Source organism: Orycteropus afer, unplaced genomic scaffold, assembly GCF_000298275.1.
Source record: "Orycteropus afer afer isolate SDZICR_OR568_19922 unplaced genomic scaffold, OryAfe1.0 scaffold00001, whole genome shotgun sequence".
NCBI lineage: Eukaryota > Metazoa > Chordata > Mammalia > Tubulidentata > Orycteropodidae > Orycteropus > Orycteropus afer.
The window spans coordinates 19,880,035-19,904,178 of record NW_006921588.1 but is presented as its reverse complement, the minus strand read 5'-3'; the positions used below and the strand labels follow the sequence as shown (position 1 = coordinate 19,904,178).

The following is a 24,144-nucleotide window of genomic DNA, read 5'->3' as shown; positions in this document are numbered from 1 at the left end:
ACACTAATTTTTTTGCTAATGAGGAAATTCAAGCATGTAATGAGTGTTAACAATTTCAAAATCACCCTGTGTGCCAGTTAGGAAACTAAGAACAGTATATTTGTGTAATTGCTCTTGTTTTAACATTAGTAATAAAGCCTAGGGCAAGAATCCTATTCCATAGTCCTGCACTAGCTCCCTGTCTCACGTTAGGATTTGTTTAATTTTTATCTAATGCTCTAGGGTTTTTTTTTTTTTTTTTTCAGTTTGTAGTTCTGTTCTTAATTGGTTAACTGGTTTCTAAACAATTAAATAAATTAGGGTATCATTTATTATTTTTAGTAGCAACAAACTGCTGTGACATGTTTTGTATTAAGGGCCAGTCCAGTAGTTATCGCACATATTTATCTAGCTAGTCATTTTTTAAAAAGAAAAAGAATAAAACAAAAAATGTCAAATTGAAAAAAAAAAACATCTTCCAGGAGCTCCTGCTAATTTGATTCCTTAAAATTATTCTTGAATTATTTTTTATTCTTTCTTGAGCTGCTACTAGCAACAAGACTGGGAATAACCATTTCTTAGCCCACATAGGCTCTGTAGCACCTAGCCATCATGTTACCATCTTGGTTATTGGTTTCTCCAACTGGCAGGACAAGCACTTCCTGCACCTTTGCAAAAAGCAAAACAGGAACAAAGTGGAATGGGGTAATAACATCCACATCAATGTATGGCATTTACCTGTCACGGTTAGTGTGGCTGTACAGCTGACACTGCCATACTCATTGGAAGCTTTGCAGGTGTACTCGCCACAGTCAACAACCTGAGTTCTCAGGATTTCCAGGGTGGAGACGTAATTTGAAGACCGAATAGAACACTTGTCACTGTCGTAAATTTCTCTGCCCGCTTTAAACCACTGGAACCGGACATTGGGGACACGCTGGATCTCACAGGTGAATTTAGCAAGGTGGCCCAGAGCTACTTCTAGGGGCTCGATTCTCTTCTTGATCACTGGTGCGGCTGGAAAGGGAAGCAGAGTCCATTAGCAAGCTCCTCAGCAGCCATACCACATTTTCCTTTTTTTTTTTCTCTTCTAACTTTTGTTGCTGTTAATGAAGTAAAACAGTAGAAATTGGTGAGATGGATTGCAGCCATTTAAGACAAGTGACTGGAAAATGAGAAAGATCGTTGAAGGCAAAAGAAGGCAATAAGGCTTTCAACATATTCAATCATTACTTTGTAGTGAATTGTGAAGAATTATTAAAACGTGATGCTATTGGCTTACGTGCATAACAACATGATATATACTTTAAATATACCATGCTGACTAGGAACACAGAAAAAAAAATGTGAGAAAACTTGATATACTAACTAAGGTGATAAAGTGAAACAAAAAAGCAATAGAAACAGGAAACACGAAAGGACAGCTAATCATGGTTATCTTGAGTTCAGAGATGAGATTGGTGATTTAGGAACAGCTAGGTGTTCACTGACAGCTTTTTATTATATATTATTAAAATATTTCCATAAAGAAACTAAAAAGCATATTTATTTATGTCATGAAACATAGGAAAGTATGTTTCATTTTTAAAACAAGTATGAACAAATATGGTAACAAATGACCCAAAATGGCAGTAAAGTGGAAAAGGAGAGAAATTAATAACCATGATTATGTCTTTGATTTCATACTTATTCTACATAAATTGCATCCAGCAGAGGCAGGTAAGTGAAAATTCAGTGATGAAACCTGAATCATTACAATCCTGTGAACGTTAGAGCTTGATCTATTTAATCCTTAAAATCCAACCTCTTTTGACTACAGTGAGTTTTGCTGAAGTTGTTGTTTTTCCATTGTCATTCAAGGCCTCACAGACATATTCTCCTTGATGTTCTTCTGAATTTATTTTGTTGATTATAAGAGTATATATATTTTGATCTTGTAAACACTTGAACTTTTCATCTGAAGGTACCAGTTTACCCTCAAAATACCAATTTACCTCCTTAGCATTTGTTATGGAGGATGTGAGGTATATGACATCACCTTCCTCAGTAGTGATATCCTCCAAAGGGGTGTGTATAATAGGACAATCCTGTGTGACTAAGCTACCCTCAGCTTCCTGTACTTTTGCTCTATCCATCTCCTCAGTACCACTTTCAGAGGAGTTCTCTTTCTCTTCTGATAGAATTTCATCCTGTTTTTCAGGAACAGCAGATGCAACAACTCCATCACTAACAGTTGTGGTACCCATAACTTTGACCTGACTCTCCATTGTAAAATAGCTGACCTCTTCTGCTGAAGCAAGATATTGAGATGCAACTTCCGGTTCAGTGATTACTTCCACCTTCTGTGAATCTGAAAAAGAATCCATTTCTTCCTGGAAACCCATTTTGGCCCTTTCTTGAATTCTGGGATCCTCAGCTATTAAGATGTTTTGTTCCTCACATATAATAGAGTACAAAGCATCCTTCAGTTCCGTTTCCAAGTTAGCCATTTGAGAATCAATGCCTTCAATACTGATGGTAATTTCTTCAGTTACAGACTTCACTGAAGTAATAAGGTAGGTGCACAGGATGCATTTGGGTTCTTGGGTGAGGTTTATAGCCTTGACCTCCACCTTTTCAATATCACTTAACCATTCAGAGAAAAGACTCGGTTGCTTACTGGCCACTGCTGCTTGCAGGGCCCTGCGGATCTGAGTTTTCAGGTTTAATTGTTGCTCGTCTGGAATATCAGCAAGCATTTTTTCCTTAGCAAGAATGCCGTTTTCCTGTACCTCCTGCACTTCCTTTATCGTCATGGGCTCTTTTTTATACCTGGTGGTTTGGTTCTGAAGCATTGCCAAGTTATAAGAATGCTCTTCCTTGAGCAGTACCTGCTTTTCCTCAAGTACTAGTGGAAACTTTAAAGACTTGCCTTCCTCAAGTGTGGTTGCAGTATCTTGTTCTGCACTCTCTAGTTGATCTGCATTTTCTAACACGACTTCCCCTTCTTCTATGCATGTGTGCTCTGAAAGGACCTGGGGCTCATAATTTACCTCACAGCTCACAACATCAGGACCCTTGAAACTTTCTGTGTGTCCCTCAGCTAAACCCTGAGTCAGGATGAGAGCACTTCGTGCCTCTTGCTTTTGAAGAGTCATTCTTTGCTCTTTGTCCACTGTAGATACTGTCTTTTCTTTTGGTGAAAGAACTTCCTCAGCCACAGTGCTCAAATATGAATGTGTTGGAGGTTCCGTTGGAGACTGTGGATAACTCCTTTCAGGTTCAGCAAATAAAGTTTGCAGAGGTTCAGCTGTCAATGAACTAATCTCTTCTGTGGACACGGCACTTGGAAACGTTTTTTCAGTATCTGATAAAAACACTTGTGATGCAGGCTCTTGAAGTGTTGGCAAATCTTCTTTGGGGAAGGTTTTCTGGCACTGGACAGTTTGCAGCTGTAAATGAGGAGGTGGTTCCTTGATAGGCTGAATGAGAACAGTGCCATCAGTACAAAGAAGTTCACTGGTACTTTCAGGAGTGGTCACATCCTGCCTCACCATGACTGTGGATCGCAACTGCTGCGTTTCTAAAGTAGCTTGGCTGTTCAGTTCACTGGTTTTAACTATATGCTCATAAGAAAGCTGCTGCTTTTCTTCTATAAGAAAAGCAGCTTTCAGAATGGTATCCTTTACGTAAGTTGCAATTTCCTGTTCTGAGTCAAAGGCCTCAATGGGAAGTTCCTTTAACGATGTCATCTGTGGAAAATCTATTTGAGAAATGCCCGCTTCTATAGGAGCCCCTGGTGTGGACTTCGCTTTGCTGGGGGATTCAGTCACGTCTGTGTCTGCCACAATCACCAGCAGCTCTGCGGCACTAGTGGACTCACCCCACACATTCTCTGCTTTACAGACATAGACGCCACTGTCTTCCTTGTGAGGGTCATTGACAATGAACGTCCCAGAGCCATCAGAATTATGAATGACAGTATAATAAATATTAGTGCAAAGCTGATTATTGTCTTTGAACCACAAAACGGTGGGTGCAGGCTCTCCAAGCACCATGTACTCAAAGATGGCAGGGAGCCCTTGAGTACACTGAATTGATTTCAACTCTTTAAGGAAGTAAGGAGGGGAAGGAGCTTTAAGCTTTTCCAGTGGCTTCTCCACTGCTAATTCTGTGTCTGTCTCCTTGTGTCCCTCTTCTTTGGAATTTATTTTCAGATAGGCACTACACACTGCCTTTCCATATTCATTACAGGCAACACATGTATACTCTCCCTCATTCTCAAACTTAGTGAACAGAATGATCAGTGCATGATCATTACAGTCAAAAACAAATTTGTAGTCAGCAGAAGGGGTTAACATGACTCCATTGAAGAACCATTGAACTTTAGGCTTGGGAATGCCAGTGACCGTAACTGACAGTTTGGCCACATTCCCAATGCTTATTTCAACATTTGATACTTCTCTGATGAAAACTGGGGCACTGCCTTCATGTTTGGAATTGAATTTAATTGAATGAACTGGAGGTTCAGACAAAAGTTCAAGTGTTTCACTCCTGTTAGATAACTGAAGGTCACAGCTATAGCTTTGGAATCTTTCTTCCTCAGCAGACAGAAGAGAATTAGAACACTCTGTATGGGGAAAAAATGATGATTATTTCACTAGAAAACTGTCTTAACAAAATAAATTTTAAAAAATCAAAGTTAAAATAATTGTATACTGTTTGTTGGCCTTCCACTTTATTCCTGAAATTGTTAAATTGTTCTGAGGTTAACTGATCAAAATGTACATTTCCAAATTTTAGCCTTAGCTTATTATATAAAACTATAGATACTGTACAAATATATTTTTTTCCATTTCATTTGGGTTAGCATTTATACATTTTAAATATATGCTTATGGGAATTCTCCTTTGTGATATAATTTCAACTTCAAAGTTTGAAAAAAATCACTGGCTAAATGTTTATAATAAAATCATCCAGGATTATTTCAATCAGTTTCTGGAAAGACCTGGAATTACTATATTTAGGATTTCTTTGAGTTTAAGAATAATCTTCATTGTCAAATTAAAGACTGAGTATTTTCAAAAAGGAAATATCTATGCTCTAGTTACTGCTTCTAAATAGAAGCTATTACTAAAAATAGGGAGGCACAGGAAATGTTTAATTTGTACTTATAAGAAAACCCATTTTCTAGTTGTTAGAAATGCAGGTGTTCCTTTTCTCTGTAAATTCCCATATAACTCTTATAAAACTCTTATAATAAGGCTTATATTAAGTCAAGCTATTCAAGAAAGTGGGAGAATCAGAAATAAGAGAGAACAACTGCAACATAAAAATATGATTATATTTTATTGTGCAAGAAAAACCTATGCAGCATTATTGGACAGAAAAAGTAGTGAGTAATTCTTTGAACAGTACCATGGATAAAAGGATGAAAGATACACATAATGTGATACCAAGGAATTAAGATTTTTTTTCATTAAACTTGTTAGATATGTAGCACAACTGTTAATAGTTTTACTACATTATCAAAAAAGTTTTATTATTTTATTAGTTCACTCCACTTGTACACGTGGAATAGTCTTCAACCTTAATTCTTTTCTGTTCTAATGTGGAAGAGTTAGTTAGCAAGACCCTAGAATCTGTTGGCTATACACATACTGGTGTAAGTTATCTTTAGTACGTAAATATATACTCATTTATTATTTAAATTAATAAGTCCTAAAACCATTGATTCATTTCATATACTAATGATGACCACTTAATTTCTATTTGATCTATATTACTCATGTCAGCTTTTCCATCACTTGAACTACCAAAATATCTGTAAAGGGAATGAATATAGTTAAAATACCCAAAGTCATTTAAATGTTTAAATATTTTCAGTTGTTTTTCATTACTTCTAAACATAGTATACAGTAGCCATAAAAAAGATAGTAAATGAAACATTACTGCAAGATGAAAGGTATAGTTAAAATCATGTAGCAGTGCTAAAAATTATGTCTAAACCCTACTCTGTGTAATAAAATGAGCTCTCTATCCATTGTCAGAGAAATTAATATTTTAGACTTTTAAGTTACATGCCATTGAGCTAGAAAATAAAAACTCCCAATTAATCAATCTACATCCATTAATACATAAGCCAAATATGGGCAAGACTTATTTTTCTTTGTTCAGTCATTGTTATTCTGCACATCCTCAAATTCAATGCATTTCAGACTAACGGAATTCTAATGGTCAAACTCACATAAAGTTCCCCTTCTTATACAAACAAAAGTATATTTCCCAGCCTTTCTGTTAATTTAACAGGGCATTAAAGCTTTTCTTTCTTTTTGTACAGAACAAGTTTTGAACTGTTGCTGTGCTGTGTAGCGCTTGAGTGAAGTGTACTTGTCATGTTTGTCATGATCTGAATTTTTAACTTACTTAAACATCTATTATATGACTAAGAGTAGAATAAATCTTTAAGTCCCTAAACTATAAAATCAGCTTTATTGCAAGGATTTATGATGTGATATATTATATCATATCTCTAATTATTTATATATATATTTCTATATTGTCTGTCTACACAATTGCTTACTGGTTGAGATAGAAATGATTTTCCAAATACGGTGTATCTGTCTTGATGAGTTATGGTGTAAATCAAATGTTTTATTTATTTATTTTTTTTGGAGAAGAGAGGGTAAGCCTGACTGTACTGTCTAAAGCCTGTATATTTTCCCAATTGCTTCTTTAATTTGCAAATTTGTTAGGGAACAACTATTGTGGGAATATGCCTTAGGCACTATGCCACCAGAGTTCCTTATAAAATTTATAGATGTAAGAAATACAATAAACACAATGTTGTTGTTGTTGTTATGTGCCGTCGAGTCGGCCCCGACTCATAGCAACCCCTCCTTGGGTTTCCGAGGCAGTATCACTACGGAAGTAGGATTGCCCAACCTTCCTTCTGAGGAGTGGCTGGTGGGTTTGAACCACCAGCCTTCTGGTTAGCAGTCAAGTGCTTTAGCCACTATGCTACCAGAGCTCCTAATAAACACAATAGGATATATGAATTTTTTTGTTGAAAACTAAAATTAGTATGTTTATTATGATCATAGCACTAAAATTTTATTCAATGCAGGTGACAAATATTAATTGGATGGGAGTAAGATTTATAATTTCATTATTATATGCTAATACTTGTATTGTCTGTTACAAAACTAAAATTTAGTCTCAGTTATATTTTAAAAAGTTATCACCAGGATGACATAGACTCCTAGGGTTGAAATAAACACCTCTGAGGTTTTTTGGTCCAACTCCCTCATTTTTAGACACAAAAACGGAATTTTATGTATTTATTACATCTTATGTGAGTAGAGTTAGGTCCACATTGATAGCACAATGCTAAGAATTTTGTGAATTTATTATTTTAATTTTAAAAACAAAGTAGAGTCACTTTAGAAAAATATATACATCTTAAATTTTATTATATTCAACTTTTTAATTTCTTGTGCATTTTAATAATGAAATTCAGTGAAAATGACAGGGAAGTTTATGATCTTATTATCTGTCCATAATCTACAATATAAATTACCATATTGCCTCAATTCTAAAAATGTCCTTTCTTTTTCCTAATATTAAAGATTCTGAAATTGAAACAATTTAAAATTTATGTATAAATATATTTTCCAATTGATGTCATCTCAAAAATTGAGAAAATTAGGTATTTCCAAAAGTCGAAAGATCTTTATTTGCATATTCTGCAAATGACTAGATGAACTCTGTCTACAAAGAGAGCACCATTGGTCCCTTCAAACTCAGCAAGAGTTCAAACATTTAAGAAAGGAGATTAATAATGAAAGATTTTTGAAAGAGCCAAAAATAGTATATTAAGATTACAATGCAACACATTCTAAAATTAGTTGCTAACTAGACTTTTTTTTTTGGTCTATTCTAAGTTTAAGTAAATAAACATGGATATGAATGCAAAATGTTAAAATTCCAAAAGTAAGTTATAATCAGAGAGATTTCCTTTTACAATTTGCCTGTGTGGCCTTCTGACATGGTCTTCAATTTTACATTCTATTTTTGCAAATATAGGTTATTGGCCACAAGAAAATCCATTCTGCTGAAACAACTTTGTGAAGGAGGAACGAGAGTAAATTAGAGGTACAGACAATCAGGTAGCCACGGAGATGTTTAATTGTTCTTGATGACTCATAACATAATTGACACAAGTGATGATTCCACAGTCTCAATACAGAATATTTACATGTATTACAAAGATGAGATTTCTACAGAGAAACTAATTCCCCAGGGGTTTTCAATGTAATTGATCCAATAGAGTAGAAGTATTTAGAAGTTTATTAGATCCTTATAATTTGGAAAACATGAAAGTACTCAAATTAATGCTAGAAGTTATGGAGGCACTAGACCATTACACAGGAAACTCTAGATTAGAGTAAGTGAGGCATAAGTCTCAGCCATTCCTGATTTGTTCGTGGCTACACATCTGTACTCACCTTCATCCGTTTTTACTAGACTTGTTATAAATAGATTGTGGAATCCTATGCCACTTTCCTCAGAACTGAACCTTGCTCCTTGAACCAGTTTCCCATCTTTGTACCAGTAAACTGTGGGCCTGGGAGAGCCACGAACTAAACATTGGAAATAAGCTGCAGTTCCCAATGGTGCATAACAGTCAGAAATACCTTTGATAAATCTGGGAGGCCCTTCCACCACTTGAAATTCAAAAAAGCTGCCTGAATATTTGCTCCTCAGTACCAATTCTTCCCTCAGACTGCTTAAAGTCACTTTACTTTTCTTTGTGATCATAGCAAATATCTCAGAATCTCCCATGGTGAGGAATCCCCGGCAAATAGCCTCTCCCACAGAATTCACAGCTCTACACCTGTATGTTGCACTGTCTGAAAGATCCACGTTTCGAATTCTCAGGGTGTGACTTCCCTTCTCCTCACTAATCACATATTTAACATTATCTGGCTCAATACACATATACTCTTTATACCATTTGACTTCTGGAGTAGGGATACCTATGACTGAACATTTGAATACAGCATCTGCATTTTCTGGAATTCTAAAATCACAAATAGGCATTATAAAGCGAGGGGGCATTTCAAATACTTCTAAATCAATTTTTAAATCTCTGTCTTCTTCCCTGCTTGAAGCCATATTTGGATCTACTAAATTTGATGGAACAACATCTAGACTCACAATCATGCTTTTATGATCTGGAGTAAATTCGGGAACTGTGACTATTTTCACCTGCTTCTCAAATTCTTTAACATCTTTTTCACTTAATTCAACTTCCAGGACAATTTCTTGAGGAGAAGGTGTTCTTGATGACGTTGTATTTTCCAAGTCAAACTCCATGACATGCTGATGTGTTACTGGAGGCGGCAGGGCCACTGCTCTTTCTTCCTGGGGCATGATGTCTACATTTGCAAAGCTCTTGGCTTCCCCAATGATGTTTACAGCATGGCACATGTACTCTCCCTGGTCTCCTTTTTGAATGTTAGAAATTTCCAAAGAACACACATTACCCACCCTTTCTATTTTGATTCTTTCATCTGCCTCTAGCAAAGATTTATTTCTATACCATTTCACACCAGGAACTGGAAGGCCCTCCACTTCAACAATGAACCCTAATGTTGTGTTTTCATATATCTTCCTTTTTGTCAGAGGTTCAATAAACGATGGTGGCATTTCGTTATCTTTTGGCTCAATGGCTTCATTGGGTGTGCCAAATGAATCAGAACGCCATATGTCACTAGCTGAACTTCTCTCCTCCGTAGGTGTATGGAAAAGCTCATTTGGTGTACTGTCTTCCCGTTGCATTTTTGATAAGTCCCCTTCAAATTTCCCATTGGGGTTTGGTCTTCTGGAAGGAATAGCATATCTTGCAACTGTTTCTCCTCCTGAAGGGGTAGAATATCTCTCTAGTGTCTCTCCTGGAGGTGTGGAATATCTCTCCAGTGTCTCCCCTGGGGGTGTACAGTATCTCTCTAGTGCTTCCCCTGGGGGTGTAGAATATCTCTCTAATGCTTCTCCTGGTGGCGTGGAGTATCTTTCTGCTACCTCACCTTCGGAAGGTGTTGAGTATCTTTCAGCAGCTTCCTCTGAAGGTGTACAGTATCTTTCAACATTCTCACCTTCTGAAATAGTTGAGGCTTGCTTAGTTGTATCTGAAGGAGGAATATGTAAATCAGGTGGTTTTGGAGATTCGAAATGTTCTACTGATGATGGTGGAGTATAAAACTGATCCAGCTCAGAGAGATCTTCACTGCTTGTACTTCCCACATCAATTGAAACATCAGATTCAGGAGAAATTGGACGACCTAGTGATTCCTGTTGTTGGGTGTAATATTCATACACAGTGTTGAAAGTTACTTCTTCAACCTCCATTGAGGTGACTGATTCACTCTGAACAGGTTTTGCCTTTTGTTTGGTGGCTTTAGTCACAGGAACCTGATTCTTTCCAGCAGCAAGTAAGTATTGTGTTAGGGAGGTCTCAGATTCCGTTATTTCAGCTGTATATGCCTCATCCAATTTTGGAAGATTTTCAGAAAAACAAGTTTCTATCTTTTCTTCTGCAGTTGTGGAGAAAGAGGTTTCGTTTTGAACTTGAATTTCTTCAGAACATTTTTCCTCTCCGGAGCCATCTGATTTTTCACTTATTTGTTCATTTGGAGTCTGGTGTTCTTCAGACATCAGGAATGGGAAGCACTGGCTCAGAGAGACTTTTCTGTGGAGGGTGTCAGCTTCCTGGACATCACCTTTATGTTCATCTGAAATGCCATTTGCATATCCTTGTGCCCCACCATCCTGCCCCTTAAATGACACTGATTCTGGTTCCAAAGTATCTTCTTCCTCCATTTCACAAACCTCTGGAAGCTTTTCCTCACTTGCTGCCTTTTTCAAATGTGAAATGAAACTTCTATCTCCATTTTCTGGAGAAATATTTTTCTCAGAAATATCACTGCCTCCTACATCTGCAGATGAAGTGGGATGTAGGGCATATGATTCACTACGAATTTCTTCAGAAATAGATTTAAGAGAAAGATCAGTTTTCCCAATTTCTAAATTTTGTTCCTGTGCATGTAGGGCTTCTTTTTCCAAACAAAAGGTATTTTCATCAATACTTCTTTTCTCCATCAAATTCCTATTTGAGAACTCCTGACTGGAATAAATTTCTTGATTAGTAAATTCGCCAGTTTGCACATTTGTGGAGGTAGTCTCTATATCAGGTTGTAATGTTTCAAGGTTAGAGATTTTTTCTTTATAATGTGTTTCCTCCTGTTGCCTTGTTTCTTGCTGCTCCAGTTCCTTAGCTGGATCTCTTAGGTGAGAATACATTTGTTTTAGTTCAAATACAATGTTCTCAGTATCAGTTTCTTCAGAGGCAGGATGTTTTATTTCAAAATAAGCTGCTTCTGATTGATCATTTTCAAATTCTTGGAGTTTTACATCTGCATTTTCTGTTTGAGACTGAAACTGTTTTAGGTCAAATGTAATAGGTGTTTCAGGTTCAGCCCTTTCAAAAGGTACAGATTGATCTATAAAATCTCTTTCTTTCTGTTGTTCTCTCTCCTGTCCTTCAAATTCCTCATGGGTTTGAGAAGAAAGCAGTTTTAAATTCATTACGACGTTAGATGAATCTGGTTCAGCTTTTGGAGGCATTTTCTCTGCTTGGTGCATATTTACATTCGGGTCACAGAAAGTATCACTTGACGGAGCTTCTCTTTGCTTTAATGGAGATTCTCTATTATCAAGTTTTCTTTGAGGAGTATTAACAAATGATTCCTTTGTGGGTCTTTTTCCTAGAAGTCCTTTTTCTGCGTGTTGCAACTTTTCAAATGCAATGATCCTATGCTTCACCTTCTTTCCTGGGTAGTATCTCTCTTCATCAAATGGTTCTTCATATGCAATCATAGAGGAGTCTTTTGTCATGTAACTATCAGTTCTCTCAAAGTGACCATTTGAGAAATAGTCACTTTGGGCATGTGCTTGGACATTTTCCTTCTCTGATCCACCAAGTTTGGCAGAATCATTTCCTGTTTCTTTCCTAATTTTAACTTCACTGAAATCATCAACAAATGGATAAACAGTACCCTTTTCTCGGTGCAACTTTGTTAGTTCGCCTACATGGGCCTCCTTCCCTTCATCCTGGCGTTCAAGTTCAGCCCTGAGAGGCTTGTCGATATTTATGGATCTTGAAGTACCCTGCAAAAATCTTGGTAGTTTCTCACTAGAAGATGTGTAATGCACCTGGTCTTTCTGGTCTCTGTGCTCAATTGTTTCCAGGCTTTGAAAAGACTCCCTTACAGAATATTCTTTCATCTTCATTCGAGGAGTAAAAGCACCAGTTGGATAATCATAAAAATGTGCTCTTACAGATTCCCCCTGAATGTGTAGTTGCTGATCTTTGGAGAACTTTGGGTAAATTCCAGAAATATTGTCTAATTCCCTGGGAGCCACGGGTTCTACTGTTAGATCTGAAACACTCTCAGCTATTCCCGAATTGTTTTCAGCGACACATAAGTATTCCCCAGAATCATGCAAATGAACATCATTAATATACAACCTGTGGCTACAATCAACTTCTTCAAAGTGAAACTTCTGGCTCTGCTGTAAAAAGACTCCGTTTTGAAACCATGTTACAACTGGCTGAGGCTCACCAGATACTAAACATTCAAGTACTATAGAATCCCCTTCTTGACACCTAACATGCTTTGGCATTTCCTGTAACATTTTTGGAGGCTCATTAGTAATTTCAGATGAAAATATAAATTTGTGTTTTGGTGAATGAGCAGCCTGATCTCGAGGTGTGGCTTCAGGCTCCAACTCAACAGGTTGAAACATTTCTCTTGACTCTTTATCTTGTTCTGGGGTAGGAGTAGCTGCTGTTATCTGAATTTCCACAGGAAAAGAAAGCAGTTCTGTGTCTGCAGATGGAGGAAATGGATCAGTCTCTAAAACTGGGAGATTCCATTGGCCCTCTTGTCTCAAAGATGGATGAACACCTTCTGCTTGGTCAAACACCAATGCCAGCTCCTCTTCTTCATCAGTATAATCATGTAACACTGGGACTTTGTGTGGTTTGGCATCATATCTTTCCTTTGCTTTCACTTTAAGTATGCCAGTTGTTTTTACTGTTCCATATTGGTTAAACAGCACACAGGCAATAGAACCTTCATTTTGAAGAAGAACGGAAGAAAAAGTTAATGTTGTACAGTTTTCCAAGGTTTGCAGCATGATAAAGCCTCGATTATGTGGGATTGGTATATCATTGTTATACCACATCACGATGGGTTGAGGATATCCTTGGAAATGACATACAAATTCACAACTGTCACCTTCATAAACTTCTTGAGATTCAATTTCTTGAAGAAATGAAGGGGGGCAACGCTGTGGACGTCTTTGAGAAGAATTTTCAAAAAATTTTGTGGATTTTTCCTGTTCAGTTTTGAATTCATCAACTTTTGCGTATTGAGATTCTCTCAAATCATCCTTTCTTGTGTTTTCACTTTCGATTTCATTTGCTTTAATGTTTACAAGTGTACCAAAGGATTCACTGCCATGTGGTATCATAACTTCAGCAGTCTCACACATTTCCTCATTCTTATGTACATTAGTCATAGATACAGATGACTCTCCAATTCCAGTTTTAGTCATAATTTCTTCCAGTTGTTCTCTGACTTGCGTATTTTCATTTTCTACAACCCTACTACACAAATGGTCTTCTGGCAGACTTTCTTGTAGAAATACCTCTTGGCTCATTCTTATTTTGGTCTGGAAAATTTCTTCATCAACAGTAGTCTGAAAGCTGATGGAAGGTTCTCTAGGTTGTACGTTCTGATTCATTTGATTAGAAACATCGTGTGGATTCTGGGCAATACCCTCAGTTGAATTATTTACCTTATTGTCTGCTAAATCAGACACAGATCTGCTTTGTATTTCTTCACTAGAGAATGGAATATCTTTGTCACTAGTTTCACTTGCTAAAGTTCTTGTGTTTGTTTTAGATGACATTTCTAAAAGAGATAATTTCTTTTTCTCCATTAAAGTTCTTCTGGCCTCCCGTAAACGTTGCAATTTCATTTTGGTCTCCTTGTCCAGGAAACTTTCACCTACATTAAACCATTCTCTTACATCAGATTTACTCTCTAAACATTCTTCATCATACATAAAATCCATTTTCTTGCCAGGACTCAGTGTCTTAAAGTGTATAGTTCGTATCATTCCCTTTTGTTCTGCATCTTGTCTTTTGTTAAAGGGAGAGCCAGTAAACCTTAGGTCAACCTTAATTCTATCTTCTCTGCTTTCAGCTAAATCCTCCACATTTTCATGTGTCTGTTCTGCCCTTTGTAGAAATTCTAAATATTTCTCATCTTGCCCTTTTTGGATAACAAGCAGTGATGCAGTTGACTCAGCTAACCCTTCACTGTTAACTGCTAATAATCTGTAACTTCCAGAATCTCTATTTTGGACCCTTTTAACCTCTAAGCTAGAAGAGTGATGATGCAAATCACTCTCAGTTTTTATCACCCTACGAAGACCTGTTGGGATAGGCCTATTGTTATGAAACCAAGTCATCTCTGGAGTTGGACAGGCGATTAATTGACATGCAAAAACAGCTGGCTCGCCCTCTGGAACATATTGAAATATAAGTTTTTGGGTGAAAGAAGGCTTGAAATAGTCAGGCCAGGAGCTTGTAGATGATATTCTACTTGCATATCTCTTTGCAGCCCTGGAGCCGTGGTCTATGTCTTCAGAATCTGAAAAGGCATCACGTGTATCCATCTCTGAATGTTCAGGTTCCCTCTGGGAGAATAATTCTGGGGAAAAAGTAAATTATAAAGTATTTTACTATTTTCCATTGTATTGGAAAAGTTGAAAATAAATGAAATTGCAAAATAGGAAATAAGTGCATGCTACAGATTCTCACAAATCCATAAAAAAATTCACTCACCATATTTGTTCGAATAAACGCAACATCATGCTCTGTTTAAAAGATTCTGACACGAAAATCGTTCGTTGTCTGGTCTTTTCTTCAAACTGCTGAAATTTCTTCTTGAACAAGCAAAAATGCATTTCAAAACAACATGTTCCTGTGCATATTTGTTTTGAGAGCAGGAAAACTTTTTTTTTTAATGGCGAAGAGAAAAATCTTACCTGACTTGCAGAGAGTGGAATAAACGCCCTTTCTGATCCTTTTGGTTGTAGGTTAAAATTATTATATTTTGGGGAATTAACTATTTGAAAATATATGCAAAAACTATAATAAGAAATAATTAGCTAAAATAAAATGAGAAGGCGTTTATTCGAACTAATACAGCTATAGACTCACGATGTTATTCAAAGAAAAGCAGGCAGTATGGATCACATAAGACAGCTATCTGCAAGCCAGTGTAAGAGACATATCAATGTTAAAATGATCTATGTGAATGAAGTGTAAACCAGAATGGGAATGTAACATTTTCACACACCCTAAATAAAATTGCATTTCAATCTTAATTCATTCATAATACTGCATTCTGAGAATGACAGCTAGGTTATTGTCTATTGTTCATTTCAATTCACTGTGATTTTGATAACAAACTTCTATGTCAAGATTCCATGCATTGAGATGACAACTCTTTCTAAGACAGGCTTTTGAAAATGGTTGCAAATATAAAGTTGAATATGGCTGACAAATTTTAAATACAAAACTTTAAGTTATCATAAAACAGTTACCGTGAAATGCATGTAACCATCAGCATACTAAATCAGGCATGCGACATATTAATATATACTCTAAGAGATATAGTTGTACATCTGTCATTTTTCTCAATAGTGCTAAGTAAAAGAAGGCAGCTCAAGGATTCTATTAATCCTTCAGAATTTCTACTTAAATCTCACATTCATTATGACAATACCTTTCATCTCCACCTCGATCTGCTCTTCTATCCCCTCGTGCAAAATTGATTCATAGGCTAAAATGGAAAAGCATACAAAGAGATTTTAGTGATTAATTGCATATATTTTCTGCATCAATTCATGATTTACTGTATGAAACATTTCTCTATTATAAAGAAAACTCCACCCCCAAATGCACAAATAAAAAAAATAATCCATGCCAAACAAATCAATGATCTGACAATATTAAAAGATGTAAAAATGTTTTTAAGTTCTCTATGAATTTTCCACTTTTAGTTCCGTCATTTCCCATGCCTTTACATGCATTCAGAAAAGCAATCCACACACTGAAGTAATATTTATTTTAAAGTCCTCTTCACTGAACACTTGGTAAAAGTTGAAATCATGTTTAGAAGGAACATGCATTTTCTAACTCTTTACTTTTAGATGAGGGCTAGGCTTAATTTATCCTGCAAAATTAAGCATTTATAGTAAACAGTAGTAAACCACCATTCAAAGCTTTAAATAAATCAAAGTCCAATTACATATAGAGGAACAAAACAAAGACTCTCAACTCAAAATTGCTTTTATTACATAAGGAACAGTCACAGCCTTTAGACATAATCATCTCTGGAGCACGTCTTGGGCCAGGATGGAGCCCTTATACCACTTTCATTCTTCTCTCCATGTTCCACTTGGTCAGTAGACTTAACACGAGGTTATTCAGTTCCCTATGGTTTTTGGCATGAAGTTAAGGTCAAACTTGATATTTTCTTTGATGATTCTCTTCTTGCTTCATGGGTCGTTTTAATCTGTGACTCCTTGAATGTTTTAATACTCTTAGTGTCTGAACCAAGAGTGATTTTTGTAACTGTTGTGGTTTGTGATTCTTTTGCTAGGTAAGAATAAAGTTAGGAAAAGGAATAAATTAGCTGTGTTTGTAAAACACACGCTGAGTTTAGAGAAGATGTGTTAGGATGAGAAGGAAAGGCAGCATGTTAGTTCTAAAGCTGACGATATATGATACCTATATGTTATATATATATATCTATATCTCTCTCTATATATGTATGAACTCTATTGATACAGACTTTTAATAAGCATTTTATATTTCTTATTGATCTTGGTGGATAGCTATGTAGTCTCTGTGACATTATTGGCCAAAGTAGCAGAGAAATGAAATAAAGACTGGCCTTTTGTTAAATAATTACACAACCCAACCTGATTCTTTACTCCTCAAAAACTGAGTTTTATCTTTTGACTTTCTTAAGGCAGTCTGAGCTGTCCAAGAAAAATGTGTTCATGTTCCAAGAACACTTTATCAGTATAATCAATTGGAACTGAGTGAACTGGAAACCTTGAGGCAAAGATGCCCAGCTCAAACCCACCCTGGGAACATAACATTCAAATAATGTATTACACTAGGTCTTTAAGAAGTTGTGTGAAGGACCTACATTTCTCCCTGCTCCACAACACAACCAATTCTCAATTATATTGCTGCAGAAACTGTCATAGCTGTCACAAACATGACTTGTAGACCACATCTTCAGGCATACAGTCACTCTGTGTGATTATGGTTGCTGTGTTAGCCAGCAGCTGCAGTGAAATGAAGGGTCAACTCTATGGATGGTGGGCTTTTCCATCTAAATTATATTTCTAGACCTCAATTCTGGATGTATTCTCTTAAATCTCAGATTCAGAATGACAAAAGCCTCCTTTTGCTGAATGTGTGTTGGAGATACAGTAAGTGAATTAGGGATCTGGGTTGTCTCTGCTGGGTAAGAAGGTAGATGACTATTTCAAAATTCAGTGCAGAGGTGACTGTATAGAAACATTGTACTTCTCCTGGTCATCTCTTAACACCTCAAAAATAGCATGGTCAAGACTAGGGAGGAATCTGAGGCCACAGCTTTCCAACAGACCCTGGAGATGTCCAAATTTCTTCAACCAGCTTTCTTAAAGGGAGTAAGTGAGGCTCTTTTGCCTGAAAACACACAATACAGTCTTCTAGAAGCTGAAGAATAATTTTCTCAATTAATTAGTATCTAAGAGAAGAATCCATGGATAAGAGGAAGAAGTTTTCTTTTGCCTAGACAAATTTATGCACGCCCTTCTAGACACTTGGAGAATCAAGGACAATAACAAAAACCATAAGCTTGCCATGAAATAATTCTACAGCTCCAAGAGGATCTGAGGCCATAGAAGAAGTATTATTTATTGAGAAATGTCTAGATACTAATTTTGGTTTAGGTAGATCCCTATTATTTTCAGTGTCCTATATTCTGTTTTCACAGAATCCTTATAAGCAGAACTTCCAGATCAGAAAATAGCGGGCAAAAATTGTTGCACCTCTTAATAATTAAATTTACATTTAGCAAAGCTTTGAGCATAGTATTAATCCCTCAATCCTTGCTGAGCTACAACATTCTACCCTTTGGTACATTTCCTAGGTGAAGCATCTGCTAAATATTAGAACAAGCAGCACATATGGAATAACTATTAACTCTCTGAATCTGGATTTCAAAATTAAACTTCATAAAAAGTTTGGCCAATGACTTGACTGACTTTCACAAGTTATTTATGAATACTGTGCTTTTAATTAATATATTCATTTACTCAATTTGCATGGCAGAAAAGCTGCATAAAGCGATGAGGATGAAATGAAGCAAGTCATAGCTAAAAATCAAATAAGCACCTTCTACCCTTAGTTCTGCTGATGTTGTCTTCTCTCCATACTCATTGCGTACAATGCAGCTGTACAATCCTTGGTCTACCAGCTGAACATTATATATAGTAAGAAACTGAATATTTCCATCTTGTGACTGCTTCACTCTCTCAGATTCCTCTATTTTTCTACCTCCATGACTCCAGGTGACATCAGTGGAAGATTTGTCCTCTAAAACACAGAGGAATTGAGCAGTGTCGCCAGACTTTACAGTGAGGTCCTGAAGGTGCAGGAGAATCTTTGGTGCCTCACCCACCGCCTCTTCACCACATTTCTCAGATAACGCAGTGCTTTCTGTAATTTGTGAAAGGGATGCGGTATGATGAAACTTTATATCTTGAACTGATGCAGCTGTGTGGGTCGAACTTTGAGATATACTTTCAAAAACCTGTACTTCATATTCATATGACGATCTTTGAAATGACTTAACTTCCTTTTGGGATATTTTGGTCTCCTCCTTTGTGAAAGAGGAATCTGCCACTGCCTGAGGCTTGGTGGACTCTCTTACATCTTTCCCAGAACTTTGCCTATCTAGGGCTTGCACTGTATAATCAAGTGACAAGAAAAAGAAAAGAATATTAAGATCTAAGCTTTGTCGCTTGGCTAGGTTAGTAACACAAAATGCCATGGAAGATGAAGATGGAAGATATCATTGTCACTTGGAAACAGCATGCCAGGTGCAGTGTGCTCTAGGACATCAGGATCACACAAAAGAAAATTCATTCCCAGTGATGAATGGATGATGAAGACTCATGCAGATGCCACACAATATCTGACTTCTTCATTTTGTTGCCATTGTAGTGATCCAAAGTGATAGTCTTTCTTTGCTAACACTATTTGTCCTGCCGTCATATATTTTATACACAGCATAACAGCAAGTAGATAATTTGCAATGTTGTTTGAAATGATGCAATATTGTTTAGAAAAGTAAAAAAGCCCATCAAATTTGGAGACTCACAAAGTAATTACTAGTACTCTAATGCTCAAAACACATATTGCAGTTTAACTACATAGGCTTATCAGTAATTGAGGTCTTAAGGGGGCTTGTTGGGTGTTACTTTATTAGTGAGGTATGGACTGATCACAGTATGCAATGAGACAAATGGCAGAGACTCTCATTAGTAACAGAGGAACTGAGGGGTATGCAGCAAATCAAAGTCCTTGAAGAAAGATGGGTTTACCTTTTGGAGTCACTGCAAGTGTAGCTGCACAAGTTGCTTCCCCAGCACTATTGGCTGCCTTGCAAGAGTACTGCCCAGCATGCTCTGAGTAAGCATCAACTAGAAGCATTAAAGCCATGCCTGTGGACTCCTCAAAATGGAAAACTAGATCTTTTGTTGGTAGAATTGGCTGCTGGTTATGAAACCACTGGATTTCTGGCTTGGGAATGGCAGAAACCCTGGCATGAAATCTGACTGTCTCCCCGCTGTGCACCCTGAGGCTTGAGAGAGGCTGGATGAAGATAGGCTTTTGGCCAAGGGACTCCTTCTTAAATGAAACTGGTGAAGAAACATGCCATTGGGAGTTTGATGTAACTTCTTCAAATTGGCTAAATCCTGAAAAGAAGCATGTCAACTTTTAATGTCTTACTCTTCATTGAAATCATCATTTGGAGTTGTCTACCAATCTGTCACATATTTCAATGAATGGTAGACTAGAATTCAGCCCAGTCCTTATGCCTTGCCATTGTATGTCACTGTTGGTTCAACATCACAGAAGTATATGTCCATTTTCCAGACATAAATAGGCTAAGGACTTTACTGTACTGTTCATCGTGGCAACAATATAACAGGGTTTAGGAATTCTTGTTTTCATTTTTTCCCTCTGGGTTTAAAGCCAGTTTTACTATTTTGTAAACCACTTTACATTACTTATTCAGAAAACAGCTAGTTATAGGTAAATGTTTAAAGTTAAGGAAAAAAGCAGACGTTGACTTTAATCTATATGTACTGGTGTATACTTAATGCTATATAGACTACATTCACTCAGGAAAAAATAGTCTGATTACATAAAAATATTGTCCTTGTTTTGAATAAATCACTACTACAGAGAAAGTGTTTCTGATTTTTAAAAGTACGAGTCAGGGAAATGTTAAACCACCTTAAGACAGGGCCTCTCAACTCTCAGGCATTCAGTGAATGAAGGTGAACACCTCAAGCTGGTGAACAGACCTGATATCATCCACTGTTGCTTCTGTGCAATCATGACTGTGTCGATCCAGTCAGGTGATGATCACACTCTTAGACTTTTTTTTAAAATAGATTGTCATCCTAGCCAAATGAGAAAACCTATCTACCTATTCCCTCAGCATATTCCTCCCCATTTAGATAATGCATATCAGGTAGCATGAAGGCTGATAATGACTGCAATACATTACAAAATGTTATGGAGACAAAGCAGGGCAAGATGAAAAATGATGGTTCACGATTTCCTAATGAGAGGAAGTAAATGAAAAGTGAAAACATTGCACGTAACATGGAAATAATTAGTTGAATTAAAGTGAATGGCAGGACCAACGATGATTTACATGAAATCTTTAGTGATTGTTAACTGACATTGTGAGATTAGATCTATCTTTAAATGTGGTTCTTAAAGTTGTTTTACTCTACCTGCCAGTCTCAAGTTGGCTGTGCTTGACACTTGGCCTACAGCGTTACTAGCAGCAAAAGTGTAAATTCCCTCATCTTCTGGATAAGCTTCAGCAATTTCCAGTTGGTAAGTGTCTTCAAACTGAGTCATTCTAAAGAAGCGAGACGGCTTGATTTTCTTGTCTTTGCTGTACCAAGACACTTTTAGATCTGTCACAAAAGAAAACAAAAATTTTAAGTCCCCCAAATGAGTAGATATCTTTATTTACCTGAAAACACAGTGTTAATTGCACTGATGATAGAGTTTCATGTTTATCTTCATAATATTATATTATACATTTCTTTTGGGTGTGCCACATCTGCTGCTATATGATTTTATTTTCAAGAAGGAAACATCATTCCAGAAAAACTCAGCTTATTTCTATATTGTTGAACTGGTTGTAATGTTTGAAAATTTGGGATTTTAGATATGTTCTTTATATGTATTTGCATGTAACACAGTGGAAACAGGAACAAGGTTCTGATATAGTCAGTGTCCTTAAGAAGATAGTTCTGTAAAGGGTTTGATCTGGGATTGTGGTTGCCTACTGGGGCAGAAAATGAGAAAAATATCCACTTTTGGTTTGCACAAAGATCAATCAAAGAGAAAGTTAAGAATGACGACATTCTATACAGTCTAAAATAAACACTCTTGAAGGCTGAACAGAAAATCTCTATTCCTTTATTACCAATGAGCAAGTGTCAAAAGGCCTTCAGATCAGTGATATCTAATTGTATAGAAAATAATTTTTAAAATTCAGGGGAAGACTCATGGAATTTGGATATCTTAAATATATTTGCTTATTTTTTTAAAGTAACAGTTATGATAAACTATAGTAAAATATAAAACAAAGTATCTATTTCCATTTAAGGAGATCAGAGAAATTTTTCCTGTGTCCAAGATGGAAAGCCTTGAATACATGGGCCTGTTACTGCACTTCCAGGCTTCCACTATGATTGTGCACTCCTTGAAAGCAAGAGCCATTTCTTTGCATCTTCAGCATGAAATGTAGTGTCTGGCACATAGCAGGAACTAAATAAATGTTGGTGGAATAAAAGACTGAATAGATGCCTAAATGAATGATGGATATCTATCACTGCTAGACTAATTATCATTTTGTTAAGCCAACTGTCACTCACGAAGTGCCTAAATGATACTGACTTGTCATCTTTGGAATAAACACTTTGATTTGTTTCCTTAATGGCTGGAATTGTCGTGTCTCAAACTACCATCTTTCCATGCCTGCGACCAACGAATGATGTTACTGGCTGTGGATTGGAGTTTTTCCTGTGTGAAGTAAATGAAACACACAATTCTAAAATATACAATACCTACATATGTGCATTCAGACACATATAACCTAGTCCTGACAAGATGTAGTCCACTTTCCCATTATTCTTTTGGGCTCAAGCTATGTGTTCAGTTCTGTGTGTACTTTTAATCAGTTGCTAGACAATGTGTGACTATAATGGTTCTGGTATGTATGAAACAAATAACAAATAGCATGTATTACCTATGTAATAAACATGGACTTTTGTTCAACAGTATCATTTTACTGATGAAGAAAGATGAGGTTCCAAAGACTGATATAACCAAGTACTGCAGAGCACTGCTCAAAAACAACCAGGAGGGTTTGAGGTATGTCCATTATTAAAACTGATTTAAAAGAAACTATAGTGGAATTATTATATTTTAATGGTATAACTGAAGAAATAAAACTTCATATTGCTGTACAAAGGAGTTCTGGTGGTGCAGTGCGTAAGGCATTTGACTGCTAACCAGAAGGCTGGAGGTTCAAACCCACCAGGCAACAGGAAGATGGGGAAATCTACTTCTGTAAAGATTTACCTCTTCAGTTGCTATGAGTTGGAATCTACTTGATGGCAATAAGTTTGGATTTAATGCTATAGAATGCAAAATTATTTAATAGTAAATTTTAAATGAATTGTAAGTATATATTCTACAAGTATTTACAAACTTATTTAGGATGGAGTGAAATAACTATGAAATGAAAAATTTATTTGGTAGCTAAACTAGAGAATTGATGGCAAATAAAAATGAAAGCAGACTATTCTTTCAGTTTAGAAAATAAAATAATGTCATTTTAAAACAAATACTGTATTTTAGAAGACCATACCACTCCTCGGAAGGAAGGCTGGGCAATCTACTTCCATAGTGATACTGCCTCGGAAACCCAAGGAGGGGTCATTATGAGTCGGGTCCGACTTGATGGCATATAACAACAACAACAATAGAAGACCATATTATATAAAGGTGTAATGAACAGTATAATGAACTGGGCTTCAACAATTATCAGCTCTTGGTTTTTCTTGTTTCATCCATAAAATCAAACCAAACCAAGCCAAACTCACTACCGTTGAGTTGATCCCAACTCATAGCAACAACATTTCTGGAGGAATTCGGATGCTACGTTAAAACTAGGAATTTTTTGCTTTAAAACAGAGTCAAGCTAGCTTTTTTATTACAAGTTTTATTATTCTATTTTTTTTCCCAAATTGCTTTTCTCCCAGTAGGTGGCACCAGAGACCTTCAATAGATAACATTTTCAAGGTTATGCAAGCACTACCAGGCTGCTGTGGGCCATGTTTCATGCCTCAGAAAGTATGAGTCCTAGAAAACTGGGCCTTTTGAAGACTCATGAATTTTTTTTCCCCCAATTTATACAAAAGGGCTACGCTTCCTTCCTTAAGACAGTACCTGGTTAGAGGAAATTGTGTAAATATTTTTTGTGTCAGAGGTGTGACGCTGTGATTTGGTAAGCTTTTGACAGGCATTTAATAAACTTAATTTCCATCACATGGAAAATATGTTCACAAGAGGGTACTAAGTCTCTATTTGTGTCTAAATATGTGTATATGTGTCCAAGGAGTTAATGACTTCCATGAATTTAAAAGATCCTTGCAAACATT

General features: G+C 36.5%; 1 protein-coding gene across 1 annotated transcript in view; it reads right to left on the bottom strand.

Moving 5' to 3' along the window:
- The window catches only part of TTN (titin), a 284,216-nt gene that overhangs the window by 213,334 nt on the left and 46,738 nt on the right, over positions 1-24,144 (bottom strand). The window contains 4 exon segments of the mRNA XM_042780925.1: positions 718-996; positions 1,784-4,588; positions 15,882-15,938; positions 21,196-21,384. Of these exon segments, the coding sequence (XP_042636859.1) occupies positions 718-996; positions 1,784-4,588; positions 15,882-15,938; positions 21,196-21,384 (3,330 nt within the window).